Genomic DNA, 23,370 nt, shown 5'->3' with positions numbered 1-23,370 from the left:
ATATGGAAGTCATTTAACATTCTTGGGAAAGAAAGTAAGAGTACCACTATTTTGTTTGCCACTCAATCTCAAAATAATTCACTGCATGAAACACATCAATGAACATCATCTTAGGATAAGTCCATTTAAAGGCATTAAAAAAAAAAAAAGCCAGCAGACTAATACTGAATCCTTTAGGTGATCTCATACACTCCCTTGAGTTTAAATACTATCTTTATAGTGATTACCCATATCTTATTTCTCCAGACCAAGCCCCTGCTCTGAGCTCCAAAAACTCATTTATCCAACTGCCTCCTTGACATCTCCCCTTAATGTCCCATGAGCATCCCTTCTTCATCTCAAATGGAATCTACCCAGTTGCTCAAGCCAGAAACCTGGACACCATCTCCTGTTTTCCTTGTTCCTGAACATTAGTCTATCCCCACTCTTAATCCAAACCAATTAAGTTGACTTAATTTGTCCACTTCCATCATTCTATTCCAGGGCACCATCAAGTCTTCCTTGGATTAGTGCATTAGGCTCCTCACTGCTTTTTCTATTCTTGCCAACCAAATCTATTACCTTGAAAACCAGAATCAGAATGTGTGCTCCTCCTCTGCTTAAAACACTTTACTGCTGTTCACCTTACTATGAGTAAAACGGAAACAAGTTGCCATGGCCAGTCTGGTTCCACTCACCTTTCCAATCTTATTCCTCTCCCACTACCCTCCACATTCTACTCATTATTAGCTCTCTAACAATTCCTAGACCTGCCTGATTCTTTATATGAAGGGCTTCAGGAATGAGAATACTGTGTGCAGACGATCCCTCAATTCTCATTTAGTTGGCTCCTTTTCATCCTTCTAACTCAGATTACATATGGTTTCCCTCAGAGAAAACTTCCTTGACCAAATAATACACATAAATGAGTTTCTGTCTATCACTATTCCCTAATAATGTCAGTCTTAGCAGCTACTCTCTAAAATTTAGCTGTTAAGTTTACCTGCAGCTATCTGCAAGTCATATCAATTATTTGACTTCCCCACTGGACTGAAGGCTGAAACTGTGCCTATTGTGATCCTTGTAAAACAATACTTAAAAGAGTGTACCACATCATATTAGGCACTTAAATACCTAATGAATGACTAAATGGGCTCTTGCATTCTACTGTTCTTAAGAGATTACTGAGAATGAAGCGCCTGGGTGGCTCAAACGTCCAACTCTTAATTCGGCTTGGGTCAAGATCTCAGGGTTGTAAGATTGAGCCCTGTGATGGGTTCCATGCTCAGTGTGGAGTCTGCTTGAGATTCCCTCTGCCCCTCCCCCTGCTCATGCACACACACTGTCTCTCAAATAAAATCTTAAAAAAGAGAGAGAGATTACTGAGAAAATTATTTTTTGCTCAACAGAAAAACAAACAATACACTATAAAAATGAAATGATATAGTCACCTCACTATCTTCCACTGCCACTTTTCCTGAGGGTGGTTTAAATGACGCCAGCATCTCTAATAAATCAAAAAGAGTCGTTAAATGAGGCTCTTGTAAAAGCAAAAGCATCGGAATGTTGTCCTTCTGAGGAGGTGGTAGGCAAGATGCTGGCAGCTGAACACCTTCCCCCTTCCGTTCTCTCCTTGGTGCCCCCAAAGATACAAATACCATCTATAAAAACAATAGCAAAAGGGGAAAACAACAACACATAATTAGACATATCAAGTTTTGGTTTACTAAATCTCTTAAGTATAAAATAACTTCACACACACAAATTCACATACACTTAAAAGCAGTAACAACTGCTTTTGAAGGATACCTTCAACTATTCAACTGTTGACTCTAACAGTCAATAGACCATTAAAACTCAAACCACATTTGTGTGTACCTGCATATCCTTAAAACCAAGCTCATGAAGTGCTTTTTCATCATAATCTGTTGTTAACTCATGTCCAGATGAAATCATCCTGACAGGTCCCATAAGGCCTCCTTAAAAACAGCAAAAAACGTTAAGTGAACATTTCTATAAAAACTAACTTATGTGCTGACACAGATACATGGTTACATTGTGTGAGCCCTCCTCCTAACCACTCACTCTAAAGAGCCTCATTTCACTAAATTAATCCCTTATTCTGCTTTATCTTTCCTTAAAGCACTGAGTAGCAATCTGAAATTATATATTTATTGGTCTTGCCTCAAAAACAAAAACAAAAACAAAAACAAAAACCCAGTTCCATAAAGGTAGACATTTTATTACATTCAGCGATGTGGTTCTAGCACTAGAACATAGTAGGCATTCAAATTTATTGTTTAATCCATGAATTTTTAAAAAAAGAAAATGCTTGGTAAGAGTAGGAAATTAAGCAAAGTGATGAAATACCTAATGAATGATTTAAACTTAAATATTGTTAAATTTTATTAACTTCATGTAGAAAAATTCCATTGGACAGACACTACACAGCTCCTTAGGAGTGAATGATATAGGACTACTGCTTTTCCATAATGACACAATTCTTCATCAAAACCATGTTATTGTAATTTTTAAATATTTTATTTTACTTTAAGATTTATTTATTTGAGGGGGGGGAAGAAGAAGAAGCAAACTCCCCACTGAGCTGGGAGCCCAACGTGGGGCTCCATCCCAGGACCCTGGGATCACGACCTGAGCTAAAGGCAGATGCTTAACCCACTGAGCCACCCAGGAGCCCTGCAATTTTTAAATATTTTAAAGCTAGTATTGAAATTCATTTCTCTATTACTCTTTTGGGTTTTCCTCTCAGCACTTCTGATACTGCTTAATCACACAGTTTATGATTCAGAGTAATTTCATCAAATTTAAAATTAAAATTCCATTAAGATTTTAGGTAGAATATATTAAGAATATATATTATATTTGTACAGAGACATGCTAAGTAGATATACTTAGTTAAGTGTTCATTTATATATCTCAACAGAAACTCTATGTTAAACCTAAATACTTTGGCAGACTTTAATTAAAATATCTTTTCTACCTTATTGAGGTAATAATACAATCTATGACGGCTGATCTTTTTTAAAATATCGAGATAAAACATCCTTAGTTGTGATGTGAAGTGCTAAGATAATTTACAGCTGACTTGGTTCCAAGTGCATCAGATACTCTCACCATGCATAACTTTGTTCCAAAAGAGAACTAAGATGGCTAGTACTTTATTTAGGCTTTTGGATTCTACTTGATGTGAGAAAGCCCTATATGTTGTATTACACATTAACTTTTGATTATAATGGTTGAGTTGGCTTTTACAATTAACCGAACAGCTTTCTATCTTTTACCACTTTTGAAAGCATCTTTATCATAAAAATTGCTTTTTCTGGGCAACCCTCTCGGGTCCCCTCCCCTCTGGGAGATTTGTACTATCACTTTGGTATCGCTCAATAAACCTTGCTTTCTTGCTCACCAAAAGGAAAAAACAAAAAACAAAACCAAATTGCTTATTTCTTAAGAGTTCTGGAAAGAGTTACTACTTTTTAAATATTTCAAATCTTAATGTAGTAAATCTTTCAAAATAGGAAAAAGTAACAAGAAATCTGGAAAAACTCTTAAGGTTACAATGGCATATTAAACAACACATCTACTTTTTACCCTCTGAAACTCCAATAGTAAATTTTCAAAATTTTACTAATTTTGGACAAGGAAAAAAAGCAGAGACAATACCAACCAAGTCTGCAAGCTGAAAAGCAAGTGAACTTGTAGCAACTAGCAAGACCCCCAAAAACCTAAATCTCAATCCAGAGACAGCTTACAATCTGTATTTATACTGGTTGAACACAGGAAGAAAATCAAACACCTGACAAACAATGGGGAGAGGTGGAAGTGGAGAAAGAGAGAGGGAGAAGGAGGGAGACAAAGGGAAAAAGAGAGGAAAGGAGAAAAGGAAAATAAGAGCAGCTCAGCACTGTGAGAGTGTAGGATACATTTATCTAGAGGCCTAGAAATTTAGGTCAAGGGGAAAGGAAAAAGAAAAAATATTTGAAAAAAATATAATTGCTAAACCTTTTTCAAATGTGATAAATATAAACACAAAGACCCAAGAAGCTGAACTTACCCAAAGTGCATAAACACAAAAACCCAACAGGACACATTAAAATCAAACTGCTGAAAACAAATATCAAAAAAAAAAAAAAATCTTGGGGCACCTGGCTAGCCCAGTTGGTAGAGCATGCAACTCTTAATCTCAGAGTCATGAGTTCAAGCCCCATACTGGCGGTAGAGCTTACTTTAAAAAAATTTAAAACCTAAAACAACAAAAAATTTCTTTAAAAAAAGACATACTGTGGGTGCGCCTGGATGGCTCAGTCAGTTAAGCGTCCAACTCTTGATTTCAGCTCAAGTCATTCATCTCAGGGTTGTGAGATTGAGCTTGCCATCTGGCTCCACACTGGGCATGGAGCCTATTTAAGAATCTCTCCCCCACAACCCTCTAAAAAAGGGGGCAGGGTCACCTGGGTGGCTCAATCGGTTGAGTGTCAGGCTCTTGAATTTGGATCAGGTTGTGATCTCAGCGTCCTGGAGTGAAGCCCTGAGACGGCTACAAGCTTGGCACTGAGTCTGTTTGGGATTCTTTCCCTCTTCTTCTCCCTCCCCCTCCTCACGTGTGTGCCCTCTCTCCCTCGTTAAAATAAATAAAATCTTTAAAAAAAAAAAAAAGACACTGTATATACAAAGGATGAAAGAAAAGAAACCACACACTTTCAAACAGAAACTCTGCAAACCAAATGACAAGGGGTTTAACTATTTACTAAGTCCTGAAAAGAAAACAATCCTTGACATACGATTCTATGTCCAGTGAAAATATCCTTCAAAAAAGAAGGTAAGATGAACTTTTTTCTCAAACAAAAGCTTGAGAAATGTATCACTGAAAGACTTGAAGTACAAACATTTTTAGAGGAAGTTCATTAGGAAAAAAAGAGAAACCAAATGGAAATTTTGATCTACACATGGCAATGAAGAATGCCAAAATGGAAAATATATGGTAAAAGAAAAGATGAGATGAAATAAAAAATAATCAGATAATTTGCTAAACATTCTACTTAAAATGCAGGAACCATGAGTCTGAATTTTAAAAGCTTCAACAATTTAAAAAAATACCAATGGCCTCAAAAAGATATTTCAACCAAACAGAGCTACCCTACAACCCAGCAATTGCACTACTGGGTATTTGCCCCGAAGATAAAAATACAGTGATCCAAAGGGGCACGTGCACCCCAATGTTTATAGCAGCAATGTCCACAATAACCAAACGATGGAAAGAGCCTAGATGTCCACAACATCATGGATAAAGAAGATGTGTATACACACACACACACACACACACACACACACACACACACACACACAGGAATATTATGTAGCCATCAAAAAATGAAATCTTGCCATTTGCAACAACATGGATGGAACTAGAGGGTATTATGCTAAGCAAAATGAGTCAATCAGAGAAAGACAATGATCTTGTGATCTCACTGATGAGGAATTTGAGAAACAAGACAGAGGATCATAGGGGAAGGGAGGGAAAAATTAAACAAGACGAAACCAGAAGGGGAGACAAACCATAAGAGACTCTTAATCTCAGGAAACAAACTGAGGGTTGCTGGAGTGGAGGGGGGGTGGGAGAGATGGGGTGGCTGGGTGATAGACATTGGGGAGGGAGATAGGAGCTATGATCAGTGCTGTGAATTGTGTAAGACTGATGAATCACAGACCCGTACCCCTGAAACAAATAATACGTTATATGTTAATTAAAAAAATAAAAAGAATAAAAAAGATATTTCAACTATGAAAACAGGAGTACTCAGGGAGTAACAAAGAGATGTTAGATACTAAAAGCATGACAGCAAAAAACTCAAAAGAAGGAATGCAAAATGAAGTTGAAAACATCTCTCGGGAAGTTTAAAGCCAAAGAAATGAAACATGAGAAAGATAAGTAAATTTGGAATAATCCAAGAGATAAAACATGTAGATAATGAAGAAATTTCTAGACAGAAATTATTAAATAGCAGACAGAAAATCAATAAACTAATTCAAGAAAATGCCCTCAAACTTAAAGATACAAGTTGCCAAACTAAGAGTTGCCAACCTATATAGCAAAGTACCCATCACAATTGTTGAAAACAGACCAAATACTCAGAGCAGGTATTACAAAATTTCAGCATATTACGAACAAGAAGACTCATTAAGTTCTACAAAAGAAAAAAGCAGAATATGTAAAAAATGTCAGAAAGCAAATGGCTCCAGAATACTGAACAGCAAAAACAGAAGCAAGAAATGCAGTGCAGCAATACCTCCAAAATTCTGAAATGGGGCACCTAGGTGGCTCAGTTGGATGAGCGTCCAACTCTTGGTTTCGGCTCAGGTCATGGGTCTCATAGGTCATGAGATCAAGCCCTGTGCTGGGCTCCACGTTCAGCAGGGAGTCTGCTTGAAAGATTCTCTCCCTCTACCCTCCCCCCCAAATAAATAAATCTTAAAAAAAAATAAAATTCTGAAACAAAATTATTTCCAACCTAGACTTCTATACCCAGCCAAATTACCATTTAAGTACAGAAACATGAGAAACAAATTTTTGATTATTCAAAGAATCAAAACTTTACCCCATCAATCTCTCAAGAAGCTACTGAACAACTGCACTATATTCCAGCAAACAACAACAAGTGAAACAAGAAGGCATGGGACACCAGAAACAGGATATCCAACACAGAACAGAGAAAAAGAGAATTACCAGGAGGATGGTAAAGGACAGCCTACTGCTGTGTGCCAGCCTTGGAGAATGATGAATTGAGGGGCCATTATGACCAAAATGCCTGCTACCTTCATAGTATCTTCTCTGAGGAAGGAACAGCAAGCGGACCTTACCTGGATTCATATGTGTACCTGAACTACCTTCACCATATGCTAGTGAAGTTTCTACCCCCATCTCTATGTCCTACTACCTGAATCAAGAGAAAACATTCTTATCTCACCGAAGAAATTCTTCCTTATTCTACCCCTGAGAGCTAAAGTACGTCATGAAAAGATTGGAAACTCTAGGACTATATTTCTGTTCGATATTCCAGCATCTTGCCAAAATTATAGCAGAGAACTTTCCTACTGACACCTTCAGATGAGGTTTTATAAAAACCTTTAAAGAAGGTCAAAATACACCGTCTTCAGCTTGTTTCCTTCTCTGATCCTTTAACCTAATTAACAACTGTACTCCCATTTTCCTTAATCCATCAAGTTTATGCTTATCTGTTTCACAAAACTAAATACATATTTTAGGAATATATATACCCAAGGTAAAGGCATAAAGAACACACACATAAAAAAAATGATAAACTATAAAATCAAGATAGTGTTAAAGAGAAGTGGAAAAGAGGATATTAAAGAGGGTTACACAAGTAGCTTCTAATAATGTTCCAGTTCTTAATCTGGACGGTACATACATGGACAGTTTTCATTTTATTATTACTCATTTCATATTCTCTTATTTATGTACGATATATTTCAACATAAGAAAGGGGATACCTTTTGACCTGAAAATTCCATAACTAGGTATTTAGCCAACATGCATTAAATGATATATGTGTAGGGATATTCTTTGTGCATTGCTGGTAAATAGTAAACAAAGGGAAACAACCTAAATGCCCATTAAGAGAAGAAAAGTAAAACACATCACAGCACCACCATATTACAAAATATGTATATTTAAAAAGAATGAAGTAACTTTCTAGTGCACTATAAATAGAATGCTACCATTTGTGTTTTACGTACATAAATAATTCGTACATTACATGTTGGTATCTCTTGTTGGATATGTAAGAAGCCAACAATAACATGTGCCTCAGGAGAAGGGAAATGGATGGTTTAGAGATGGGGGTAGGAGGGAGACTTTTCAACATCTCTTCTACTGTGACAAGAATATTTATTAATTATTTAAGAACAAAATTTAAGACCTGATACTTTAGAAGACACATATGGTTTCATCTTAAGCATGATCACCTGAAAGATGCCAAAGATTTATCATTGCACATAGGCAAATTAAAAATCCTAAAAACTTCCAAACTTTAAGATTTTTTTTCTAAATATACATATAGCCTGTTACATTTTTCTTAAAATTTAAAGCTCTGAAATTATAACACCTTTCATCGTTGTTCCTCTGATTAGCTCATATTTTATGTACTATGGAAAGCCACTAAAAATGCTCTAGTGGTTACAGTAAAGGTGGAATCAAGTATGCTTTTTGGACCTATATGAAAAATTTAATAGGATACTCTTTTGGAGGGAAGGGGAGATACACAGGTGGGATTTAAGGGTGTATTATTTTCATATGCTCTGGGAAAAAAAAGAAATGAAATATACCAAAATGACCAAAAAATTTTATTGCATAAAATTAGGTACTTAAGTAGTGCATGGAAAGTAAAACTGGTAATTCCCACACTGCTTATCAAATAACCTCAGAAATAAAATTTTTTTGAGAAAAATGAGGAAAAACATTTGCAAATAACTTCTGTAGCAACTCTTAACTCCTCTCTGTGAATCAACGGCACCCTACCAAAAGGAGGGGAGCCATGAACATGCTTGGTACTCTTAAAAGAAGCAAAGCTTCTAAGTTGATATATTAACAGAACCTAAAATATATGAAAATGTAAACTGTTGGACTTACCGGGAAACTCTCCCTTTCGACTGCTTTGACCAAACTCCTGAAGCTGAGCTTGTTGATTTATTTGTTCTTTCTGTAAATTTTCATACCAATGAGTTACTTCAGCCCTAAGATCTGCTACCTGGTCACTAGGATACATTTCAATAGTCATCTGAAATATGAGATGCAACCAATTTAAAAATACAACAAGAACAGATATTTGAACTGGGAAATGTTATCAATTTGGAAACTAAAATTATTTAACTACCTTGTCAGGAAGTCCAGCTGGTTGGCATACAACCCTTAGCGGCAGGGACTGTTTGTCACTCAGTGCTTTCAAATGACTACTAATACCAGTGCCTTCAATTTGCCACTGTCTGAGATGGTACGCAAACCTAAAACACACAAAAACCACACATAGGAAGAATATCATTTTAAACCATGTTAATGTTACAGAAGTTTTTAATATTTTTACAAAATGAAAAAGCCCACAAAAGGTTCTAGCACATTCCAACTTACTCTACAGCATTAAGTTTAGATTCATCATACTGCATCAACTTAAATGTATAAATACAGCTAAGAGTTCCTTAAAAGATACTTTACAAGAAAAATTACAGAGGAAAAAATTTCCCATTAAGAACATTATCTTTTTTTTTTTTTAAGGGGGAGGAGGGAGGCAGTAGAGGGGAGGAATTCAAAGAAACAAACTAATCCAGGAAATGGCAAGTTCTCATTCCTACATTCACAAGAGGAAAAAAGTATTGGGAAACATTTTTCAGAAACAGAAATGCATTCTAGTAAATATATGCCTAAGAGAATTTGAGAGCTAACTCCATGACTGCTAAAATTATAAAATAGACCACAAAGACTAATCTTAAGGGAGAAAGGCATCTAGCAGGTCACTCACTAAATACTGTCAGTTTTCTAACTGATTTTCAGTTGTTTGAAGACAGGATCCAGGATACCTGAATTTCGTTAAGAAAAGAATTATCAATGTCAAAAACTAATCAGCAATTCTAAAATAGAAGGACAAAAAGTAAGGAAATAAATGGACTTGATTTCCTAGAAGGGATCCAATGTCCAGCTTTTACGGCTGAACAAACGAGTAATCTTAATCTTGAGGCCGGATAATTCTTAAGTCGTGGGCGGGGGTACGCAGGGGAAACAGTCTTTGTGCACAGTAGGATGTTTAGCAGCACTATCACTATCTACTATATGCCAATAGTACCCCCTTCTCCCTTAAGTTGTGGTAATCAAAAGTGTCTCTACAAACTACCTAAGGCCCCCTGGCAAACAAAATCACTCTGGTTGAGAACCACTCTTTAAATTACAATATTTCCTCTTTAAAAAAAAAAAAAAAAAAGTTTTAAAAGACAGTTTTACTCTCTTAATATAAGGAATACACAAACACAATAATTACTTTATATTTTCATTCTATAAATGTTAGGCAATTTTAAATTAGAATTAAGCACATTAAGCACTTGAAATTCTACAGTGATACTACACAAAGGTGTGCAGGAAAATTCCTGACATTTTTAAACTAGCTCTTAGTATTGTGAATATTCAATTGTTTTCTAGTTTCTCTACCTGCCACCCAAAAAATAAATATTTATATAAGTTACTTAACACCAACATTAACTTTTAGAGCAAAACATGTTCAAACATAAAAGATTTCTAGCAAAGAATACTACAATCATTTTCCATGAGTTAGAAAAAAATTGTCCATCTGAGAAGGGATTTTTGAAGTGAAATTCATTCAGCTTACAAATAGGAGCACTGAATCCTAGGAAACTTAACTTATTTTTAAAGACTTTTAAAATAAATGCTTATTTTAAAAACACAAGTAAGACTGTGTGAGGACTAAGGGTTTAAACCACTAGGCCCTTTTTGGTTTGTTGTTCGTAGACTCTGAAGCAAAAAAGAAAATTTTGGAAAAATACATATTATCTCATTAATAGTACCTATCTCTAACAGGAAGAGATAGATTATGATGACTTTCATTTTTTTGCAGTATTACCCTTAATTTTATAATTAGTATTTATTTTTATTAATTTGAATAAGACACATCACATTTGCTTATTTATTTTTATTTTTTGGAGTGGTAAAAGTTACGAGGCAGTGTGATGTCCTTTTCCAAAAAACTCTATATAGAGTTCCCTTACACATTCTTTAAAAACACAAGGAATTATTAAAGTATAATTCCCACAAATTGCAATCATAATCAAAATAATTTGCAATGCCCAAATATATTAAATCATGAAGCCATGTTATTTATAAGGAATGTGTAGAGTATCTTTTTATTATTTCCTGATAATTTAAATAGAATCTCAAAAAATATAAACTGTATGACTCATTATCAAACTAAGCTCTGCAGCTGAAAGATTAATTTTAACAATTTTTGCCAACACAGTTCGTTGTACTTTTACATTTAGTCATGATTTTTAACAAACAGAATTTCTTAATTAAAACTATCTACTCACCTTTCATTTCAGTCGATATATTCATAAATGTTAATTTGCTTTATTTCTGTATTACACAGGGTATGTCTAAATTAATTATACAGATATTCATTAACACAGAATTTTTTGATCATGTTTCCATGGTAAATGGAAATTCAAAATTAAAATACTGTCTCCTAGTCCAGGAAGAAAAAAAAACAGCAAATGAAACAAATGACTCAACTTGATTCAACTATGAGAGATTATTCGATGTTCTTGGTGAGGGTTTTAGTGAAACTTTTTTTGGTGGTGGTGTTCTGCCTTTCAATCACTGTAATACTTTCTTAGAGGTGTAATTCTGTCTAGAGTCTTATTCATGCATATCTTCTCAGAGCTCAAGAATTTTTAAAGTTCCACAATATTTACTGGGAACCTATGCTGCCTTCACGGCAAAATGATACATATTATGAATAAAAGTACTTCTATTACCACTAACTCTTCACTTGTGGTAAGTTAAGCTTTCTACCTGCCCCAACAAAACCTTTACTTTAAGAATACTTTTGTACATGTCAGCAATAAAAAAAAAAAAAAAGGCCTGATATTCACTGTAATAATGTTGTATAAAACAATTACCTTCTCCTAAATGCTTCCAGATGCGTCTTCAGCATAAGGAGTCCTCTTTCTATTACAGTGAGACTTGAGTGTGATTCCTGTTCAAGACTGCTAGAAGCTATCATGAGACTCTCCATACACTTACTAATAAATTCTTGCTCCTTCTCCAAACCCGTTTTACCTGAAAATCAGATGTTTAGACAGTATATCAATCTTTATTGTTTAGCTATGTTAAAAAAAAAAAAGAACTGTAGCTAAACAAAAATCCTCACATTAGAAATTATCAGACAATATTCTAAATCACTCACCATTAATATAATAGGAGTTAATATACTGGATAGCTGCTCGACTGACATCACCAGATTGTGCTCTTAAAGCAATGCCCCAAAATTGGTCCATACCACAAAGCTAAGAAAGAAAATATGATGACATCTATAAATCTTATTGTCAAAATGTAAACAATTAGAAGACTGAAGTAGTTTCAAATTTCAAAGACATACAATATTCAGACTTTTAATATCCTATAAAGTATTTAAAAGGCAATTCCTATTAAAATTAAATAATTAAATGATAAAAGCCTTGAAAATTTCCTCAACTACTGAAATACACGTATACTGGTTCTAAAAAAATTTATAAAGCAGCTAACACTGTGTGTGCGTGCGCGCACACGCACGCGTTTATGTTTAACCAAAAGTTGTGACTACATAGTGTGAAAAACTCAAATCCCCAAAATATGCTAGAAGTAAATAAAAACAATACACACATAATTATTAGCAGAAAAAAGCTCCAATGCTTTCATCCAACTTACTGATAAAGCCACTGCTTTTAGATATTCACAGAAAAATTTTAAAATATGCAAACCCAAGCTGTTACTTTAATTTATGATGTTAACTATGCTATGACAAAGAGAATGTGTTCACTGAAAACTATAGAAAAAGTGGAGTCAAAGTTCTCAAAAGTTGGGCAGGCTGAAGCAAGGTATCTGATAGGTAACTGAACAGCCTCTGAGTTCATATCGTCCACTTTTTAAAGCAGTATTACCTCAAAATTGAGTAGGAATACTTCTTAGGTAAAACAGATCTGACTGGTTCTCTGAAATTACCAAACTGAAATTTATCAAAGTAAGAATTAAGACTAAGATATTAAAAAAAGCAAAACACTATTCAAACAAGGAAAAAGGTAGGAAGATACTATGAAAGCATTCTAAATCCAATTAAAATTATTCTTTACCACAAAGGTTAATATCAGTTTTCCCTATCTTTCTCTTTATAAACACAACTCCAACTTCTAAAGAAAATTAATGAAAAACATGAGTAGATACTACGTAAATCAAAGCTAGTACAATGAGGAAGACTTTCAAATAACAGTCTGTGTCAGGTGAGTCTAATAAATAATGCCTTCAAGAAAACCCAGCAGCCACCCAATGAGGCAAATGGAATAGTAAGCCAGAAATAAAACTAGCAATTTGTGAGTCTTCAGTTAATGAAAGGACAGTGATACCTCAAGGTCAGAGATGATTTAAGATAGATTCTATTCTGGGAACTCTGGTGCTGTCCAAGAGCAAGTAAAAGTTTGGTCACACAAATGGCATTAACAATAGATTTTAGACAAACCAACCTCCTAGTGGACAAAACTACTTGATTATATTAGCGAGGAGCTTTTAAGGGACTAATAAGAACATTCAGATGGCCTCTTCTGCATTAAGGAATGTGTAATAAGTTTTCATTACATACAACCAAGGTTACATTTGGTAAAAACAAACAAAAAACCAAACAAACAAAAATCACCAAATTTGCTTTGTAACACTTTTTAAAACCAAAAGATAAAGCTTTTTTTTTTTGTAAGTTTTTTTTTTAAAGATTTTATCTATTTATTTGTCAGAGAGAGAGAGAGGGCACAAGCAGGGGGAGCAGCAGGCAGAGGGAGAAGCAGGCTCCCCGCCGAGTAAGGAGCCTGACGAAGGACTTGATCCCAGGACCCTGGGATCATGACCTGAGCCAAAGGCAGATGCTTAAACGACTGAGCCACACAGGTGTCCCAAGATAAAGCTTTTTAAAACCTAAGAATAGGGCGCCTGGGTGGCTCAGTTGGTTAAGCGACTGCCTTTGGCTCAGGTCACGATCCTGGAGTCCCGGGATCGAGTCCCACATCGGGCTCCCTGCTCGGCAGGGAATCTGCTTCTCCCTCTGACCCTCTTCCCTCTCGTGCTATCTCTCATTCTCTCTCTCTCTCAAAAAATAAATAAAATCTTAAAAAAAAAAAAAAACCTAAGAATAATCGTCTTCATAGTTAGTAAATTCAGTGCTTGGTAGACTACATAATTCAGTAATCTAATTTGAAGAATAAAGAAAAATTCTATAAGCTGACCTAATAAAATGCCAAGTCTAAATCCATACCTCAGAGTTTGAACCGCCATCATAAGCACTGGTCGCCAATCGAGCCAAGTTACAGAGATGCTGAAACAGGTTTAAGCCAGTCATGCTAATTGTTTCAGGTTTTAGCTGGGGCATCTTAAAAAAAAAATTTTTTTTTAACTAGTTTAGTGTGATAATTAATACATTTTATTTTATCAAATTTAGATTAACAAATTTAACAAACTTAATTTTATTGAAACCATTGCAAAAGAAAATGTATCAGCTCAAATTTTTAGTGATGATTTAAAAAATTAATTGAATGAAAATTTTATTCAGTTCATAACTGAAATCTAGTATTTATTTCAATTTTCAATATATACGTAGATCCAAATAAGAGGATGTGAATAAAAAGTTTTATCATTTATTGTATACCGATCCCATACACATTTATAAGATGTGTAGCTATATGTACAGTTTGTATATACATTAGGGCTTGAAATTAAGATCGTTGAGAGTCTATCCATAGCTCTGTAGATCTATTAAGTGATTTAGTTTATATGTACCAAAACTCATTAACATATATTCAATTCTACCACAGAGATAGTAGTTTGCAGAGACTCTATATAATCTCAAAAATAAGCATAAAATAAAAAGTCTATCGCTTTAATATCGTCAATGTTTCAAAATTCAAATGGAAAATTATTACCTGAACCAAATGTGGCATCTGATAAAGAACAAAAACTGAACAGAAAAATATCTTTAATAACAAGACATAACAGCACTTCCTAAAAAGGACTTTTTGGAATCCACAGAAAATCTGGAGATTGGTTTATCTCTGCCAGAGGACTGGCTAAAACTAAGGCCATCTAACTAAGAGTCACAGAATATAGCTCTTACTCATATTCATATCAATATAAACACTATAGAGGATAAAATTAAAGTAAAACCTACCTGACAAAACTATATAAAGACTGCTGAAAAATAGTACATTTGTCTATTTTAAAAATCTATGTCAAAAGAGGGAAAAACTAACATTACAGAGTTTATATTTCAAGAGATAAAAGGAAATACGGAAAAACAACATGAACGGTAAAACTGTTGAGAAATAAAATTACCTTCTCCAGGAAAAGATGTTTGTAGGTTTCCATTCCCATAGCATGTTGATCTTTACTTCGAACTTGATTTAAAAACCAGTGGAGTGCATCATCATAACACTCAGCATCTTCTACTAAACAATGCCATAAAATGTCGACTTGCTCTAAACTTAACCCTAGATAAAAATTACAGATTTTGAATCATGGTACATACAATGTTTTGGTCCTAATTCAACGTACTAGAAGCACCAATATATGCAGAAACATAAAGGAGATATTTTATAGCATTTTATAAAAATTGTATTATAAAGGATTTCACCTAATTTATGCTTTCAAAATGTAAAATGTACTGATATATATAATCCATATATAAATCATCTAAAAACACACAACTTATATATAGTATCTTTCAAGAGCCATTTGGTCTGGAAAATCACTCTCATTAAGGACATACACTGGATTGCAATAAACATGATTAATAAGGTGAGGTAATGCCAAAACTTGAGGAGTCAGTTCTAAGGTTTAATTAAGGGTTAACGGAGTGCATGCACATCATGTTCAAAGATCATTCTATGCACACAGAAGGAAAACAATAAATGCCAATAAGCATTATTTTTAGAAACTATGGGGGGGGGAAGGATCTGTATGATGAATAAAAGCAAAAGGTAACTGACTGCCTAAAAGAGAAAACATCAAGATATTCAATTAGCTGAGAAGCCAATATAATGAGATGAAATCTGTATGGTACTTTGACCCAAGTATTAAATGATTCCAAAGTCGGCAGAAAGGCGGCAAAAGAATTGTTCAGAACCAAAAGGAAGGCAATACAGGCAATCACAAATCTGAATATGCATTTAGATAAAAGAGATAAAGGAGAAAATCCGAAAGGGTAGAATAAAAGCATCACAGGGATTTTTAAAGTATATCATTAAAGTATATCATTTAAAGTATATCATTCCAAAGCCTAGGTTGTTCCGCAGAATCGGAAGGGATAGGAAAATATGATACAATCATAGGAAACCTCTTTCCTGGGAAAGATAGGTGAGATCCAGAATAGAAAAAAAACACCTCAGAAAATATTTACCTACTAGCATTATCAGTCTACAGAATTTGATCACAAAATAGGTATCCTATCAGTTTCTCACAAAACCATACAAGTTGAAGAACTTATAGCCCTGAGAGCCAATATTTAAAAAAAGAAAAAGGAACGAGTGAAGAAACCATAAACAATCTTTACAGCATATTCTAATTTAAATACATTCAATAATTAAGAAAGAGAGAAGAAATTTAAGAGCTGAAAAGATAAAACACAACAACAAAAAAACAGTATCCAGGTTAATTATAGTAAACTATATGATAAAATAAGTATATTCACAAATGACTGAGTCACCAATCCACATTCAATATAATTTAAAAGAGTAACTATATACCTGACAGGAATTGTGCCAATAAGAAAAGAACAATTATGATGTGGGAGAAGTGAAGAAGGCTTCAGTTTGATTCTATCTGAACAGTATCTATTATAAGCCTATACACTAAGAGTCTATACTGTGCTCCCTGGAATGGGAACAGCAAAATAAGTAATTCATTTTTCAAATACTGGGAAGAGTGGCTAACAGTTTCCAGTAAGAATCTTAATTAAATAAACATGAAACTTCATAGTCGTGTAAAATTATTTATGCTGACAATATCTGTCTTGGGTTGACTTCTCCATGTATAAGGTTGATTTTATATATTTTATATTATTTATTTCTCATATATTATCAGTCATAATGGGTATGATAAAAGACCTAATAACATGAAACAGAAGTTTCCTTTCAAAAACCAGTGTCTCATTTTAAAATCTTTTGGTATCACTTTAGTGGCATTTGTTACAAAGAGCTTAACTTGAAGAAATTACAGAGTTTAACAGCAGAATGAACAAATGGTGTATCTCAAGCACAGACATAGACTTAGAGCCGTGATGACAGCTCTCAGGCTAGCAAGACACTTACCAGTCTGACTATATTAACCATAGGTAAAGAAAGAGAATGTCCTAAAACAGAGTTTGTTGACATGGACACACAGAAAAAGTGTGGAGAGTGAAAAATAACACAATGTGTCCCACAAGAGAAAAGGAGCTCTGGCCAAAAGGAAATCAAGCTTCCTCCTCTCTTGTGAGAACACCCAGCATGTAGATTTAGATATGGTCCACACCCTGAATATATCAGACCAATTTTTTTTAAGGTTAATTATTAATGAATTGAGTTTTAGATTAATCTAAATAAAACCAGGGTCCCTAAATGTCTCTATCACCTGTGAAGCCAAACTATTTGGGGTAAGACTAGCCCTGATAATAATATGTACACAGTGGCTGTTTCCAAATGGAGTGGTAAGAGAATTCTATAACTAAAAGAAATAAAAAATACAGTCACCCCTAAACAAGGTATCTTCTACCCCAAATATCTTGTTCTTTAAATGAGCTGTTTATCCACTGAGAAACTGGATTTTCAGAGACTGAGGCAGAAATGTGTCAGGGTCACGCTCATACTGCCATATATACTGAGGACATTTGGTATTAAAAATATGAATTAAATATTAGTCACTACAGAAATCTAAAGGCATGAGCACATTTAACTGGACTCTTCCAAGAGTCAATACAGAGCTAAAAACTGATTAAAATACTGATTAAAAGACTGATTAAAAAGCTTACTGAAATGATCAGGTGATCCCAGAGTTGAAAACACACAAGTCAAGAACTGAAGTCGAACTTGAACTTCGGCACTATGGCTGTACCTATATTTAAAAAGTCATTAAAATAATTAACTGAAAGATCCTACTTCTTAATTATTTTTAAAGATTTAATGGCCCTATCTTAAATTATACCAAAGAAGTAAAATTCCACTTTAGTATCGTAATTATTAAATATTTTAATTACAATTGATCCTCGAACAACACGGGGTTTAGGGTGCCAAACCTCGTGGGGGTGAAAATCTGTGTAGAACTTTTGACTCCCCAAAAACTTAGGTACTAATAGCTTACTGTTGACCAGAAGCCTTACTGATAATATACAGTTGATCAAGACATACTTTGTGTACATATTATAGATTATATTCTTCCAATTAAAGTATGCTAGAAAAAAGAAAATGTTACTATGAAAATTGTAAGAGAAAATACACTTATAGTACTGTATTGTATTTAAAAAAAAAATCCACATGTAAGTGCACCCACGCAGTTAAAACCCGTGTTGTTCAAGGGTAAACTGTATATAACTTCAGTTATACAAAAAAAAAAAGGTCATAAAGCCAAATGGTATGTTTGAGATTTATGTTACTTAATAAATTATAAAAATCTGCAAACAATTAGAAAACATACTTTTAAATTAGATGAGAAAGTACATAAGAACTCAACAGTGGAACAAAGAAATATGTCATTTTGAACTTATGTAATATGCATATAGGTTAGAATAAATCAACTGCATCTATCCAAAAAAACATATTTCATTATCACTGTCCCATCAGTGATAATACTATATTCCTCACACAAGAAATGCTAATGAAATATCATTTCCATTAATCTAGTTCATAAAGAATACAGCTAATACAAAATTGGCATTTTTGAATGTTACTTCAAATCTAAATAATTATAATTCATGTGCACAAAATCAATGGTAAGAGTCGGAGGCTTGTTAAGTAGGTGATTTCACAAGGTTCTCTGGGAATTCAATTTGTAAGCATGTGCAAAGGAACAGCATCTTAAGAATCAAGTATTGGGTCTGTCAGGGAGGAAGGGCAGGAGAAGCATCTGAAACAGGTATATAGGGTCCAGACTGTGGCCAGCCTGAAATGTCAAAAAAGAAGAATCTGGCATTACCCTGGATGAAAAAGGAGATCATTAAAGGGTGTTGAGGGGAGAGGGGACTCATGAGCAGGTTTGCATTTTAGGATTCCTTTAGCAACCCTGTGAACTGCATATTGAACTGTGTTTGTGATAGTACAACATTCTAATTTCCACAAGCACCTGAGCACCCAATCAATGAAACTAAATCAATCATGAGTTCTTAGCTCTATGTTACAAATCAAAGGCTGGTTGTGGATGAACTGCCCCAATTACATTGCCAACAAAAGGCAGCAGCCAGTCTGAGCCCTGATCTATATTCCAGGTTGTAGAGAGTCAAAGAGCCTCAATTCAATTTCCTATAATCTTTAAGTGCAAAATTTTAAAAGCTTCCCAAAATTATCTGGTTTCAAAAATTATACCAGATTCACTGTTCAAGTTTAAAGTTAAGGTTTTCTAAAGATTAAGTTTGCTGGATATACCTTTGCTGCTCCTGTCTCATATAAATATTGACAAAGAAAAGATGAACTTTCACTTCATTATTGTTGCGGTGCCCTTTGTGAAGATCAAAGTACGTGTCGCAAGACGGCTAAGGGCACAGAGGAGGGAGGACAGTAAGCAACTCACAGACTAAAATGCCATCCAGATAAAGTTCAAGAACAGCTCTTAACAGCTTCTCATCCTTTTACTAAAAAGGACAGATACTGTAGCAGAAGCCTTGGAGTACAGGTTCAAATTCAAGTTCTATCATCCATCAGTTCTGTGATTTTAAGTAAGTTACTATACTCTGAGCCTTGGGGACTTGGTCACAGACATAAAGGGAGAATGAAATCTTGTCCTGTACAAAGTGCTTTTATGTCCTGCATACTTCCTTCCCCCATACTTGCAACTCAGACTAACAGACCCATAACCCCAGAAGGCATGGGCCCAGTCCCTTTGTCCTCTCTTCTTCAGCTTCCATAGTAGAGCCACTGCCTCCACACTTCAAAGGACTCCTCTGCTCTGTCAGGGTCTCACTGGCTGCTGAAATCACTAGTCAGGAAATTTCTTGAGATGCAAAACAAAGATAACATCAATACTGGCAAATTCTCATGGACTTGTCCATGGCTTCCGACATTGCAGGAAATATAAGACAAAAATAATCTCCCTACAGGCATGAAATTTTAGTGGCAAATTTTTTTTAAAAAAATTCCGTTTGTAGCCTCTATGTTGACACAGCAGGATTTTCTCTAGAGGCCACTGGATTCAAGAAATATGTAAACATGTCTATCTGGGAAATGAAGTGTTCTCTCTCATACCACAAGAATCTTTGTGTTAGGTGAAAATCTGAGAGCTTGTCTACTAAAATCTGCCCAGAACAAATGGAAAATAATGGGCCACAAACTCAAGAGGTCAGCATGCTTTAACAAAGGGTAGCAAATGTACAACTATGTTTTATAGCCTGAAGGAACAAGGCAGTTATATCAAGAGATCAGACAACATCTGTCTGTTCTAAGGTTTTACTCGTTTTAAGATGCCAGGCAACAAGGCAAGACTGGAGGACTGAAAGGATACTATGTACCCTAACAAAGTTTAAAACTCATCTCCAAAGAGCACCACTCCACTATTTATCTTTGTCACCACAGAAACAACCCTTGTATGAGACTCCACCTCTAATTCCACTAACAATGTCAGCAAATTCCCTATAGCCAACGGTGTGAACAATCAAGACTTAGACCTGTGTTTATTTTTTGGCACTTAATGTTGGACTTTCTTGGATTTTTTTTTTTTTTTGAGGATGATTCATCTAAGTCTTGTCTTCCATGCCCCTTTCTTATGCCTCCCATCCCTGCTCATCAAGCCCACAGGCTTGTAGCTGTGGTGAGAGCTTTTTTGTAACTTAGTGTTTATTTCTCTGACAGGTAACTTGAATTACATCTCCTAAAAATGCTCAAGATGTAGGTCGTGTGGTTTTATTTCTGCTTGTCAATCTCGTGGTTTGTACAGATATATGGAGATGCTCAGACTCAGGAAACCATGATTATCTTCAATCTCTGCTTTAAGAATAATTAAAAGAAAGATACAGACTACGAAGAACACTTAGAATTTTAATAGCATTTAAAGAAATGCATCTTATATGTAAACAAAGCTACAGAATAAATTTAAGGAAATAACTCAGAAATAATTTGATAGGTTTGTAAGATAGGAGGTCCTAAAAAAACCAAAATCATTAAGTAATAAAACAGGAAAGGCTGCTTGAGTTTTGATTTTAGAGGGCCTAAAATACTAGGCTGAAGAAACTGGAATTTACTTTTTACACAGTGAAGAATCTAAATGGAGGTAAAGGGCAATGTTGTTGTCTGTTTTGTACCATAGTTTATTAACCTGGTAACTATAGTTTATAGATAATCTATGTGCCAGGAGCTACTTACTAAATTATTTAATTCTTAAAAAAACTCATGATGTAAATAATTAGAGTTTATTAGGGAGTTTATTAGGAAGGTAACTAATCAAAATAAGGCCAAAACAATACATTCATAATCTAAACCCAGGCCCATATGATTCACAAGCCCAGGTGCTTTCCTCCAATACTGTATTACAACTCCTAATACAATAAGGATAAGAAATCAATGAGCATGATGGAGAATGAGGCAAGAAGACTGATCCAGAGGTTGGGTAACAGGACTGGAACAGCGTCTGTGGGAATGTCAACTTGTGAAAAGACATGGGATATATTTTAGCATTAAGATTACTAGAGACTGATAACAGAATGTAGAACTCAAGAACATTAGAGAAAACAGACTGTTCCACTATTTATAAAATGGGTGATCTTAGGCAAGTTATTTATCATCTCATAGTTTAAATGTTCTCATTTTTAAAATAAAACTGCCTAACTCAAATGAGTTGTTGTGTACCTTCAAGTTAACACTTAAGTGAAATGGTATGTGGCATACAGTAAGCATCAATAAACACTGGTGTTTTTATCATCATCATTCATGTTTGGAAATGATAAACCAAAAAAAAGGCCCCAAAGTCTCCAAGTTTTAGGTGACTGAGAGGATGATGGGATTCTGAAGGACTTAGTAAAATCTGGAGATAGAACTGATTTATGGAGAAAAATAATTCATTTTTGGAGGTAAGTATGCCTTAAAGGTCTATCACTTTTCTGAACACTTGCACAGTGTGCTCAGTTTTCATCTATGTAGTTGTCTATAGGATTATTTTCTCAATAAATACTAAGGCTAGCTGATACACAGTAAGCTGGTTTTCTCGACTTGGCCATCCGTCTCACCAGCTAATAAACAGAAACCTTCTGAATTTCACGTTTCCTTCTAGACAGCAATTTTCCCTATAAGAAGCTTTGAACACAGCTATACCACTGATCATTTCTCCCAATTCTTATCCAGTCACTAAATGATGAAATATTTCAAAATTTCAGGATCAATGCCTTAATAGAGTAAAACAGGATACTGATGATTTCTGAAAAAAACTTTTGATTCATGAAAACAGGGACTCTGAACAGAACTCAATAGTGAAAGTTAACCCCCAAGAGTTATATAATCTACATTTCCCTAAGGTTAAAAATTATTATAACTTTATAAAATTCTCCAACTTAAAAGAGCATTTCGTTCTCTTAAAATTTTTACAAGTAAAGTTTTCATCGCATTTATTTACTATATGAAAGAAAAGCAGAAATACTGGGACATTATCTTTCAGAGGAAAGACAATCAACACTTAAATATAACTAGCCTAATAGTTAAGGTACTTACAGTGCATGTTTCTGTCTTCCTTCTCTTACAGCTTGAATATAATATACCAAATTATCAAAGAAAAGTTTCATCATGTTCAGTTCTTTTTCTGCCCACCTGGCCCAAATGAAAGAAAAAATACTTTTAAAGGCATAGGGTAAGAGAATAAATCTACTTTAGGACAAGAAAAAAATGTAGATTTAAAAATTCTTCAAATGCAAAATCTTCTAACTGCCAAAAATTTACAATTTCTATTTCTATTTGAATTGTTAAAGATATAAAGCAGTATGTCTTAATTTTTTGAATTTAAAGTAACACTTGTTTTTAATCTCAAAACAATCTCTGTGAAGAGGATAAAATATCTGGCAAGTGCTAATTATAAATGACTAACATGAATTAACATTAAAAATAGTATGGTACAGGCCGTATAAGGATGAACTGTGTGCCTTGGTCATTATTTAGTAAAATTTAGCAGAGTGGCTGGCATATAATACACATACAATACAAACTTACTAAATCAATTACTTTTTTTTTTTATTGTGGAGTATTTGTTAAAAAAAATCAGGTATCAAGCTCCAAAATTACCTACAAACACTGGAATAAAAAAAGTGACAAATACAATCAGAGATCTCAGGGATTATAACATCCATAACTAACATCATCTATTCCACATAATACTTACTACCAATACATCTGTTAAAATAT

General features: G+C 34.4%; 1 protein-coding gene across 4 annotated transcripts in view; it reads right to left on the bottom strand.

The window, feature by feature from the left end:
- USP34 (ubiquitin specific peptidase 34) overlaps positions 1 to 23,370 on the bottom strand; it is a 257,260-nt gene that overhangs the window by 94,941 nt on the left and 138,949 nt on the right. For all 4 annotated transcript variants that reach the window (XM_073897663.1, XM_073897665.1, XM_073897664.1 and 1 more), the window contains exons 20-29: positions 22,687 to 22,782; positions 17,814 to 17,896; positions 15,143 to 15,297; positions 14,070 to 14,183; positions 11,982 to 12,081; positions 11,695 to 11,854; positions 8,892 to 9,018; positions 8,648 to 8,795; positions 1,858 to 1,958; positions 1,431 to 1,640 (exon numbers count right to left, since the gene is read on the bottom strand). In XM_073897663.1, coding sequence (XP_073753764.1) covers positions 1,431 to 1,640; positions 1,858 to 1,958; positions 8,648 to 8,795; positions 8,892 to 9,018; positions 11,695 to 11,854; positions 11,982 to 12,081; positions 14,070 to 14,183; positions 15,143 to 15,297; positions 17,814 to 17,896; positions 22,687 to 22,782 — 1,294 coding nt within the window. The remainder of the gene's footprint in view (positions 1 to 1,430; positions 1,641 to 1,857; positions 1,959 to 8,647; positions 8,796 to 8,891; positions 9,019 to 11,694; positions 11,855 to 11,981; positions 12,082 to 14,069; positions 14,184 to 15,142; positions 15,298 to 17,813; positions 17,897 to 22,686; positions 22,783 to 23,370) is intronic.

Source organism: Callorhinus ursinus, unplaced genomic scaffold, assembly GCF_003265705.2.
Source record: "Callorhinus ursinus isolate GAN/ISIS: 27379988/994484 unplaced genomic scaffold, GSC_fseal_2.0 scaffold10, whole genome shotgun sequence".
Classification (NCBI taxonomy): domain Eukaryota; kingdom Metazoa; phylum Chordata; class Mammalia; order Carnivora; family Otariidae; genus Callorhinus; species Callorhinus ursinus.
This window is presented reverse-complemented; position numbering and strand designations above follow the sequence as displayed.